The 12,302-nt window shown below is 46.6% G+C and overlaps 1 protein-coding gene across 1 annotated transcript in view; it reads left to right on the forward strand.

Moving 5' to 3' along the window:
• naa40 (N-alpha-acetyltransferase 40, NatD catalytic subunit) overlaps positions 1 to 12,302 on the forward strand; it is a 57,638-nt gene that overhangs the window by 11,271 nt on the left and 34,065 nt on the right. The window contains exons 3-5 of the mRNA XM_084315874.1: positions 1,244 to 1,339; positions 3,282 to 3,440; positions 4,200 to 4,283. Of these exons, the coding sequence (XP_084172000.1) occupies positions 1,244 to 1,339; positions 3,282 to 3,440; positions 4,200 to 4,283 (339 nt within the window). The remainder of the gene's footprint in view (positions 1 to 1,243; positions 1,340 to 3,281; positions 3,441 to 4,199; positions 4,284 to 12,302) is intronic.

Consider the following 12,302-nt stretch of genomic DNA (forward strand, 5'->3'; position numbering starts at 1 on the left):
AATCTAAACATTTCTTAATTTTTTTAATTAATATCGATAATAATAATATCTGCGTCAGGGTATCAATATAATATTGGCATGCAAAACATTGTTATATATCACTGTATCGATATTCTCCACCACCCCTAGAGTGAATTACTACGTCCACCAGACTCCCCAATCTCACTCCCCGATTAATTTTGTGCATCCTAAAAAATGTCTGAATTCTCTGTGCATTGCATCGGAAAAAGGCGAGTAGTCACACGAGGAAATTACTAAATCCAGATTGAACTCTTGCCATTGGAAGGAGGAGATTTGGTCCGATCCATAGATGTATGACTTGGCCATAAAGCCAAGCCAATTGCATGTGTCTGGATGGCAAAATTCAGTACTGTATCTACAAAAAACCCTGTAAATGATTTCCCCTTTATTAATTTGCTTAGATCTGAATGAGCTCAGTGAACGAGTTTCTTACGAGGTCAATGTTAGCATGGTGTTATTCACCGTCAAAGATTAAAAGAAAAAATATAATTTATATTCTCCTTTGGTTCATTACAATTTACTCAAGCATAGTAACAGACACAATATTTCTGACACTTGGAATACATTCCCTGAGGTCCATAGATATCCCTAGATACCAAGAACATGCAAATGGACATTGTAGAAGTGGAGCAATCTTCCATTTACTTGGGTATGTACTTTTAGGCAGATTTTCTGAAAAAATGGCTACAGCTTAAGAGGTAGGGCCAGTAACTTTACCAGTAAACTTGTATGTGATACTAGTTGGAGCACATTATATATTGAACACTTTATTGGCATAACATTAATCATTATCTCTTGCCAATGAACAATGATAATATATTAAAGGGCAATTACAAATTAAAGTAATGTTATTAACATGGGCCTTCCTACACTGTTCATCACTGCATCGTTTATACAACTTGGTTTAATCCAAAAGTCAGTTTGTAAACTTTGTAGAATGAAATAAGACATTGAGGGAATGTCTGGAAACGTATTACCGTATTCTCACAGTCTGCATGTCAGAGTTATCAGCAACATAAACACACCTGCCACCAATGCCATGGGTCAAAAAGGGTAATTCAATTAATTGTGTTAATTATTTGGTTTTCATATTGATCTAAAAAAAATATATATATATATATAATTATGTACATGTTGACATTACCAGCCCTAATTTTGAGATATATAACATTCAACACAAACTCAGTGTGTTTTTCATGTGACTGTTTCCTGCCGTCCCCAGGCTGAACCTGCAGATAGAGTGTAAGAAGGTCTCCACCCTCAACCCTCTCTCTGTGGAGTGGGCCTACGAACTCACCAGATCCAACATGCAGACACTGTAAGAATCATGCTCTGTTCTATTCCGTTCCGGTTGGTTCTGTTCTGTTCTTATTAGGGCAGCTCCCTCTGTCCGTTGATTTTGATCCTTTTTCCATGCCGAATGTGTCATTTCCTGAGAAATGATGAGCACATTTCTGTTAAGCACTAGATTCAAAGAGGTCCGTCTGCATTATTGCATGTGGAATACTCTTTTCTTCTTCAGATTTAAGGATAAAATCAACTAATCGATTAGTTGACAAATCCTATTACTGCTAATAATTTCTCTAGTCGAGGACAACCCTAGTTGGTATCTATTCTGTTCTAGTCTAGCTCCAGATTTGACATCCTGGTGACAGGATGAGACTTGAGACAGACTCGCTGACCTTCACTGCCCCGAGAGCACACACTGTGTGCTGCTGTTTTCTGCACTTAGCAGAGTAGAGCACAGAGATCTTGAGTTATATTCCACTCTGACACCATGTGTAATGAAGGGACGCCCATGGACTTAGGCCAACGACAACAGTTCACGGAGTTACCCAGAATACACCTATATTGCATTATGGGTACTGTAGTCTCTATGGCTACAGTAGTACATTCTATCCTGTTCTGTTATTGTAATGCACACTGACTGACTCCCAAAAAACTATTGCTTGACTTGAAGAATCTTAGTCGACTGGGGGGTTTTGGATGATTTAAATTCAGCCTAAAGAAAAAAAGAAACGGGTCATTGACCGCAGTTTTCATTGAATGGTAATCACCTGTTATTCTCTGTTGTCTGCAGAGATGACGTAGCGGAACACTACGAATGGGTTCATCCCCATTTGAGCGTGAGGCTGCAGCTACATTGATCCATCACTGAACGGATAGACATTTAACGGACACAAATCGAGACGGATATATGGATACGGCGCCAACCCTGTCCAACAAACGGATACTCCATTCAAAATGAATTCAACCTAATGTAGAAGGACAGACACAATGGATCAGTGTAGCCACAGCCTAACTTAAGTAATCGCTATGGTATCCGATGGTTATTTTATCCATTTACTCGGTGCATCTAAATTCTAAAGTTTCTAAACAATTCATTTTCAATTGAACATTTACATTTAAGTTTACTAGCGTTTTTTCCCCCCAAGGAATTCTCAAGGAATGCTCACTGAAATCGAGCAACAGCAGCATGTTTACACTGTTTACATTTTTAGAGCATTTTTTAATAATTGTTAGTGCTTCTGAATGAAATGACTCTTTCTTTCCATCAAACTACGGTAGACGTTTTGGAACATTTAACTGCCACCAATGGAACGTGTCGGTGCAGTCATTTTCAATCGATTCTTTTATTTTTATTTTATCCACTTTTTCTCCTTATTTTTCAATTTTCTCCCATCCCAATTTCGTGTATCCAATTCTCCCCTCCCCTGTCTTGAACGTTGCTCGACTATGCCCCCCACTGGTCGGTTGTAGAGAGGATAGAAGCCTTGCATCACGTGTTCCCTCCGGCACACGAGGAGGCAGCCTGTCACATCTTTTCACCTGCCAGCGCGGACTCTCATTGGCGAGGAGTAACGCATGGGAGGCTCACACTACCCCCGCCATTTCCTGTCTCTGCTGTGCAGGCGTCTCCCAACCGACCTGTAGGGGTCGCTGTCCACAACGTCCAATCCCCACCCATCGACTTCCACCCGCTGACTCTGCCAATGAGCCAGTACGACGGCCGGCCCAAGCCGAAGGCAATGCTGAGACTGGGATTCGATACCGGAGTCTCTTGCATTGGTGACGAGCGCAATCTCCGCTACGCCACCCAGCCGCCCAATCGATTCTTATTTGTAATAATCTTTTTCGATTCAGTCTATGACATTTGATACATTTGTGATATTTGATACATTTTTTACATTTGATACTTTTGTGACATTTGACACATTTGATACTTTTGAGACATTTGACACATCTTTTTGATGTTCCAGGTACGAGCAGAGCGAGTGGGGCTGGAAGGAGAGAGAAAAGAGGGATGAGATGAAGGATGAGAGGGCGTGGTACCTCCTGGCCCGTGACACTGACTCCGCCCCCGTCGCCTTCTCTCACTTCCGGTTTGACGTTGAGTGCGGGGAGGAGGTGCTTTACTGGTGAGCATAGAACCAATCACTTTTGATCTTTCACTTCAAATAATGTTGCATATATACAATAACAAATTGCCTTGTCGGGTAGTATGTAATTAAATAATTAATTGTTAAGTTCAAGAGTTCAAGAGTAAGGTGACCATTCCTCCAATGCAGCTGAATTGACTATCTCAATCCCCACCCCTTTTTTTTGATCCTCCAATCACAACTGTTGCTCCCCTTGGGCAAACTGACTGGCAAAGTTTGTTTGTCCAACAGTTGTGATTGGAGGATTAAGAAAAGAGGGCAAGGTTTGAGATAGGTCAGTTGGAAGAAGGTGAATAAGCTACAAAATGTGTATGTGCAGCTCACCAAAGAAATTACAAAAAACTACCAAAGAAGTTGTATTGTTTGTGATGTCTTTATTATTTTGACTTGTTATTTTTCATTTTTACTGTTTACTTTTTACTTGTTGTTTTACATTTAGTATTATTAGTCTGGGATTTATATATGACACATATTTATTATTTATTATAGTTCTATCATTATTTTTGTTGATGTGTTGTTGTTGATATTGTTGATGCTGTGTTTTTGTTTTGTGAAAGAAATTGATACATTAAAAATAAATAAAAAATAAAATAAAAAAAACGACCAAAGAAGAAGTGTTGATCTCTGCTGAGACGAAGCTACTGGACGTCTCTCTGGAGACCATGAATTCAGCCTCAGCCCCTGTTTTATCATGTGTGGTGTAACTTGTTGTTTTATAACTGGTTGTGTTCAATCCAGTTATGAGGTCCAGTTGGAGAGCCGGGTGAGGAGGAAAGGACTGGGCAAGTTCCTGATCCAGATTCTACAGCTCATTGCTAACAGGTACATACCAATACATTGATGTATGTACCTGTAGATGTGCTTCCCGTCCACGTCAGACTACAATATATTTGCATTTGTTAGCCATGCTAGCGATCTAAACAATCAATCCATACCAAAGCTAGATATGTAAAAGGTGAAAGACTCAACACAAAAAAATGACAAAATGACATCCAGCCGTTTTTGTTTGAAACAACCCTTAGTCAGGGGAGTGTCATGGTTTCTCCATAGAGCCCCGTCTTACTTCTTTAGTGCAGCAGCTCGCACAGGTAGGGGGCAACTTAGTTACGCGACTCGGTTGGTATTGCTGATTGACCCGAACACGGTATGTTTATAAACAAGAAACACGTCTATAGATGACAAAAAAAAACGTTAAGAACAACAGCCGCTGTTTCAGAGTTTTATGAGTGATGGGTGCACAGGAACTCTTTGTGTCCCTACCAACACAATTGGCAGTGTTCGCAGGTGGGAAGCCAGTGGGGTATTAGTGCTGGTCATTGCGATAGCGACTCCTACTGGCTTGGTTCAGCGGGGAGGGGATCCAGGGGGCTCTCTGAGTGAAACTCCTAGCGGTCAGGTGAAAAGAAGCGGCTGGCGACTCCACATGTATCGGAGGAGGCATGTGGTAGTCTACACCCTGCCCAGACCGACATTAGGGCAACGCCACAACCAGGAAGGGAATTGGCTAAATTGGGGGATGCGAGAAAAAGGCCAAAAAACACACTCTTGTTCAATCAACCTTTATTTGTCCGAGAGAAGATAATTCATTTACAACTTGGAATACGCAAAAGAGTACTTGACCTGGCCTAACATTAGACATGAGGCCGCAATTGACGTTCTCCAGGTACGGGAAAGTTACAGACAGCTCCGATCACGCAGACTCACAGTCACGATACTGAGTTTATATACTACAATCAAAGTCTGTTTGACACTGCTCTGACCATTTCTCTCACTGCTCTGATTCAATCAGCCTTGTATGACACTTACTCCAGGGCTACGTTTCATTAACCTGCATCCTTTAACCTGCCCTCTCTAACTCCTACTTTAACCTGCCCTCTCTGACTCCTCCTTTAACCTGCCCTCTCTAACTCCTCATTTAACCTGCCCTCTCTAACTCCTCCTTTAACCTGCCCTCTCTGACTCCTCCTTTAACCTGCCCTCTCTAACTCCTCCTTTAACCTGCCCTCTCTGACTCCTCCTTTAACCTGCCCTCTCTAACTCCTCCTTTAACCTGCCCTCTCTGACTCCTCCTTTAACCTGCCCTCTCTGACTCCTCCTTTAACCTGCCCTCTCTAACTCCTCCTTTAACCTGCCCTCTCTGACTCCTCCTTTAACCTGCCCTCTCTAACTCCTCCTTTAACCTGCCCTCTCTGACTCCTCCTTTAACCTGCCCTCTCTGACTCCTCCTTTAACCTGCCCTCTCTAACTCCTACTTTAACCTGCCCTCTCTGACTCCTCCTCCTTTAACCTGCCCTCTCTAACTCCTCCTTTAACCTGCCCTCTCTAACTCCTCCTTTAACCTGCCCTCTCTGACTCCTCCTTTAACCTGCCCTCTCTAACTCCTCCTTTAACCTGCCCTCTCTGACTCCTCCTTTAACCTGCCCTCTCTAACTCCTCCTTTAACCTGCCCTCTCTGACTCCTCCTTTAACCTGCCCTCTCTAACTCCTCCTTTAACCTGCCCTCTCTAACTCCTCCTTTAACCTGCCCTCTCTAACTCCTCCTTTAACCTGCCCTCTCTGACTCCTCCTTTAACCTGCCCTCTCTAACTCCTCCTTTAACCTGCCCTCTCTGACTCCTACTTTAACCTGCCCTCTCTGACTCCTCCTTTAACCTGCCCTCTCTGACTCCTCCTTTAACCTGCCCTCTCTGACTCCTCCTTTAACCTGCCCTCTCTAACTCCTCCTTTAACCTGCCCTCTCTGACTCCTCCTTTAACCTGCCCTCTCTAACTCCTCCTTTAACCTGCCCTCTCTGACTCCTCCTCCTTTAACCTGCCCTCTCTAACTCCTCCTTTAACCTGCCCTCTCTAACTCCTCCTTTAACCTGCCCTCTCTAACTCCTCCTTTAACCTGCCCTCTCTGACTCCTCCTTTAACCTGCCCTCTCTGACTCCTCCTTTAACCTGCCCTCTCTAACTCCTCCTTTAACCTGCCCTCTCTAACTCCTCCTTTAACCTGCCCTCTCTAACTCCTCCTTTAACCTGCCCTCTCTGACTCCTCCTTTAACCTGCCCTCTCTAACTCCTCCTTTAACCTGCCCTCTCTGACTCCTACTTTAACCTGCCCTCTCTGACTCCTCCTTTAACCTGCCCTCTCTGACTCCTCCTTTAACCTGCCCTCTCTAACTCCTCCTTTAACCTGCCCTCTCTGACTCCTACTTTAACCTGCCCTCTCTGACTCCTCCTTTAACCTGCCCTCTCTAACTCCTCCTTTAACCTGCCCTCTCTAACTCCTCCTTTAACCTGCCCTCTCTGACTCCTCCTTTAACCTGCCCTCTCTAACTCCTCCTTTAACCTGCCCTCTCTGACTCCTCCTTTAACCTGCCCTCTCTAACTCCTCCTCCTTTAACCTGCCCTCTCTGACTCCTCCTTTAACCTGCCCTCTCTGACTCCTCCTTTAACCTGCCCTCTCTAACTCCTCCTTTAACCTGCCCTCTCTGACTCCTCCTTTAACCTGCCCTCTCTAACTCCTCCTTTAACCTGCCCTCTCTAACTCCTCCTTTAACCTGCCCTCTCTAACTCCTCCTTTAACCTGCCCTCTCTGACTCCTCCTTTAACCTGCCCTCTCTGACTCCTCCTTTAACCTGCCCTCTCTAACTCCTCCTCCTTTAACCTGCCCTCTCTGACTCCTCCTTTAACCTGCCCTCTCTGACTCCTCCTTTAACCTGCCCTCTCTGACTCCTCCTTTAACCTGCCCTCTCTAACTCCTCCTCCTTTAACCTGCCCTCTCTGACTCCTCCTTTAACCTGCCCTCTCTGACTCCTCCTTTAACCTGCCCTCTCTAACTCCTCCTTTAACCTGCCCTCTCTGACTCCTCCTTTAACCTGCCCTCTCTAACTCCTCCTTTAACCTGCCCTCTCTAACTCCTCCTTTAACCTGCCCTCTCTGACTCCTCCTTTAACCTGCCCTCTCTGACTCCTCCTTTAACCTGCCCTCTCTAACTCCTCCTCCTTTAACCTGCCCTCTCTGACTCCTCCTTTAACCTGCCCTCTCTGACTCCTCCTTTAACCTGCCCTCTCTGACTCCTCCTTTAACCTGCCCTCTCTAACTCCTCCTTTAACCTGCCCTCTCTGACTCCTCCTTTAACCTGCCCTCTCTGACTCCTCCTTTAACCTGCCCTCTCTGACTCCTCCTTTAACCTGCCCTCTCTGACTCCTCCTTTAACCTGCCCTCTTTGACTCCTCCTTTAACCTGCCCTCTCTAACTCCTCCTTTAACCTGCCCTCTCTGACTCCTCCTTTAACCTGCCCTCTCTAACTCCTCCTTTAACCTGCCCTCTCTAACTCCTCCTTTAACCTGCCCTCTCTGACTCCTCCTTTAACCTGCCCTCTCTGACTCCTCCTTTAACCTGCCCTCTCTGACTCATCCTTTAACCTGCCCTCTCTAACTCCTCCTTTAACCTGCCCTCTCTGACTCCTCCTTTAACCTGCCCTCTCTAACTCCTCCTTTAACCTGCCCTCTCTGACTCCTACTTTAACCTGCCCTCTCTGACTCCTCCTTTAACCTGCCCTCTCTAACTCCTCCTTTAACCTGCCCTCTCTGATTCCTCCTTTAACCTGCCCTCTCTAACTCCTCCTTTAACCTGCCCTCTCTGACTCCTCCTTTAACCTGCCCTCTCTGACTCCTCCTTTAACCTGCCCTCTCTAACTCCTCCTTTAACCTGCCCTCTCTGACTCCTCCTTTAACCTGCCCTCTCTGACTCCTCCTTTAACCTGCCCTCTCTGACTCCTCCTCCTTTAACCTGCCCTCTCTAACTCCTCCTTTAACCTGCCCTCTCTAACTCATCCTTTAACCTGCCCTCTCTGACTCCTCCTTTAACCTGCCCTCTCTAACTCCTCCTTTAACCTGCCCTCTAACTCCTCCTTTAACCTGCCCTCTCTGACTCCTCCTTTAACCTGCCCTCTCTAACTCCTCCTTTAACCTGCCCTCTCTAACTCCTCCTTTAACCTGCCCTCTCTGACTCCTCCTCCTTTAACCTGCCCTCTCTGACTCCTCCTTTAACCTGCCCTCTCTGACTCCTCCTTTAACCTGCCCTCTCTAACTCCTCCTTTAACCTGCCCTCTCTGACTCCTCCTTTAACCTGCCCTCTCTAACTCCTCCTTTAACCTGCCCTCTCTGACTCCTCCTTTAACCTGCCCTCTCTAACTCCTTTAACCTGCCCTCTCTGACTCCTCCTTTAACCTGTCCTCTCTAACTCCTCCTTTAACCTGCCCTCTCTGACTCCTCCTCCTTTAACCTGCCCTCTCTGACTCCTCCTCCTTTAACCTGCCCTCTCTGACTCCTCCTCCTTTAACCTGCCCTCTCTGACTCATCCTTTAACCTGCCCTCTCTAACTCCTCCTTTAACCTGCCCTCTCTGACTCCTCCTCCTTTAACCTGCCCTCTCTGACTCCTCCTTTAACCTGCCCTCTCTGACTCCTCCTTTAACCTGCCCTCTCTAACTCCTCCTTTAACCTGCCCTCTCTGACTCCTCCTCCTTTAACCTGCCCTCTCTAACTCCTCCTTTAACCTGCCCTCTCTGACTCCTCCTCCTTTAACCTGCCCTCTCTGACTCCTCCTTTAACCTGCCCTCTCTGACTCCTCCTTTAACCTGCCCTCTCTAACTCCTCCTTTAACCTGCCCTCTCTAACTCCTCCTTTAACCTGCCCTCTCTAACTCCTCCTTTAACCTGCCCTCTCTAACTCCTCCTTTAACCTGCCCTCTCTAACTCCTCCTTTAACCTGCCCTCTCTGACTCCTCCTTTAACCTGCCCTCTCTAACTCCTCCTTTAACCTGCCCTCTCTGACTCCTCCTTTAACCTGCCCTCTCTGACTCCTCCTCCTTTAACCTGCCCTCTCTGACTCCTCCTTTAACCTGCCCTCTCTGACTCCTCCTTTAACCTGCCCTCTCTAACTCCTCCTTTAACCTGCCCTCTCTGACTCCTCCTCCTTTAACCTGCCCTCTCTAACTCCTCCTTTAACCTGCCCTCTCTGACTCCTCCTCCTTTAACCTGCCCTCTCTGACTCCTCCTCCTTTAACCTGCCCTCTCTGACTCCTCCTCCTTTAACCTGCCCTCTCTAACTCCTCCTTTAACCTGCCCTCTCTAACTCCTCCTTTAACCTGCCCTCTCTGACTCCTCCTCCTTTAACCTGCCCTCTCTGACTCCTCCTTTAACCTGCCCTCTCTGACTCCTCCTTTAACCTACCCTCTCTAACTCCTCCTTTAACCTGCCCTCTCTGACTCCTCCTCCTTTAACCTGCCCTCTCTAACTCCTCCTTTAACCTGCCCTCTCTAACTCCTCCTTTAACCTGCCCTCTCTAACTCCTCCTTTAACCTGCCCTCTCTAACTCCTACTTTAACCTGCCCTCTCTGACTCCTCCTTTAATCTGCCCTCTCTAACTCCTCCTTTAACCTGCCCTCTCTAACTCCTCCTTTAACCTGCCCTCTCTAACTCCTCCTTTAACCTGCCCTCTCTGACTCCTCCTTTAACCTGCCCTCTCTGACTCCTCCTTTAACCTGCCCTCTCTGACTCCTCCTTTAACCTGCCCTCTCTGACTCCTCCTTTAACCTGCCCTCTCTGACTCCTCCTTTAACCTGCCCTCTCTAACTCCTCCTTTAACCTGCCCTCTCTAACTCCTCCTTTAACCTGCCCTCTCTAACTCCTCCTTTAACCTGCCCTCTCTAACTCCTCCTTTAACCTGCCCTCTCTGACTCCTCCTTTAACCTGCCCTCTCTGACTCCTCCTTTAACCTGCCCTCTCTGACTCCTCCTTTAACCTGCCCTCTCTGACTCCTCCTTTAACCTGCCCTCTCTAACTCCTCCTTTAACCTGCCCTCTCTAACTCCTCCTTTAACCTGCCCTCTCTAACTCCTCCTTTAACCTGCCCTCTCTAACTCCTCCTTTAACCTGCCCTCTCTAACTCCTCCTTTAACCTGCCCTCTCTAACTCCTCCTTTAACCTGCCCTCTCTAACTCCTCCTTTAACCTGCCCTCTCTGACTCCTCCTTTAACCTGCCCTCACTGACTGCTCCTTTAACCTGCCCTCTCTAACTCCTCCTTTAACCTGCCCTCTCTGACTCCTCCTTTAACCTGCCCTCTCTGACTCCTCCTTTAACCTGCCCTCACTGACTCCTCCTTTAACCTGCCCTCTCTGACTCCTCCTTTAACCTGCCCTCTCTAACTCCTCCTTTAACCTGCCCTCTCTAACTCCTCCTTTAACCTGCCCTCTCTAACTCCTCCTTTAACCTGCCCTCTCTAACTCCTCCTTTAACCTGCCCTCTCTAACTCCTCCTTTAACCTGCCCTCTCTGACTCCTCCTTTAACCTGCCCTCTCTGACTCCTCCTTTAACCTGCCCTCTCTGACTCCTCCTTTAACCTGCCCTCTCTGACTCCTCCTTTAACCTGCCCTCTCTAACTCCTCCTTTAACACTTTGGCTGCCATGGGTTAAATTCATTATCAACCGTAGGTTGCCGGCTCTATTTGTCTATAGAGAAAGTCCCCTTCTTTGCATGGCTATAACTTTTTAAATTCTATTGCTACATTGCCATTATTAGGGCCCATTCAAAGTCCTATATGTATTGTTCATTGTGTAGCAACGTTAAACTTTTTCATTCACATATTCATAGTAAAGTATGGTCTAATGTATAAGTATGTTTTCATCTCTTTCTGCAGCTTTCTCCAGAACGTGATATATAGCCCCAAATGCATTATATTGATGATGAAATACAGTTTTATGGCAATCAGCGCGATATAAAAAATTCCAACTAGACGTACTTCTAGAAGTTACTACACGTCATCTGATGTTGACCGGATGGGCTAGGGGGCGTTTATAATTCCGTGGGCAGCGTTATACCAATCATCTAATGTGGGTCAAATGTTGATAATAGCAGTTAGTATCGAAGACGGTAACTTTACACGCTAAAACTCACCCCAGTCTCCGCGCGCCGTTGGGCGATCATCGTAGAGTAGAAATTTTATCATTATGGGATGTAGATTTACCCGGTCCATTTCCAGCTTGTATAATGGTATATACGTCCAAATCATGTTGTTTATCGAGTTATTGGCAATCGATCGCTATGTAGTGTGTCGAGATCGAGTCCCGGAACCTATAGCTAGTGCCCGGAAGTAATACGGCGACCAGCACAATCTCCGTAGCACTTCCTGTTAAGCGATTGCGCCGATCGGCCACCAGATGGCGCTCCTGAACCGCCAGAGAGCTCAGTGGGTCCTCCTGGTGGATCTCAGGCCAGCGGAGGGGAAATATGAATCCGATCCCAGATTTTTGAAATATTGATATTAAAGACGCTGTAAGGCGTCTTCGGCAACTTGAGCATGGCCGGGAATGACGTGTTTAGGCGTTTTCCGGCAGCCAAAGTGTTAACCTGCCCTCTCTAACTCCTCCTTTAACCTGCCCTCACTGACTCCTCCTTTAACCTGCCCTCTCTAACTCCTCCTTTAACCTGCCCTCTCTGACTCCTCCTTTAACCTGCCCTCTCTGACTCCTCCTCCTTTAACCTGCCCTCTCTAACTCCTCCTTTAACCTGCCCTCTCTAACTCCTCCTTTAACCTGCCCTCTCTAACTCCTCCTTTAACCTGCCCTCTCTAACTCCTACTTTAACCTGCCCTCTCTGACTCCTCCTTTAACCTGCCCTCTCTAACTCCTCCTTTAACCTGCCCTCTCTAACTCCTCCTTTAACCTGCCCTCTCTGACTCCTCCTTTAACCTGCCCTCTCTGACTCCTCCTTTAACCTGCCCTCTCTGACTCCTCCTTTAACCTGCCCTCTCTGACTCCTCCTTTAACCTGCCCTCTCTAACTCCTCCTTTAACCTG

This window comes from Notolepis coatsorum (assembly GCF_963971535.1).
Source record: "Notolepis coatsorum genome assembly, chromosome: 1".
Taxonomy (NCBI): Eukaryota; Metazoa; Chordata; class Actinopteri; order Aulopiformes; family Paralepididae; genus Notolepis; species Notolepis coatsorum.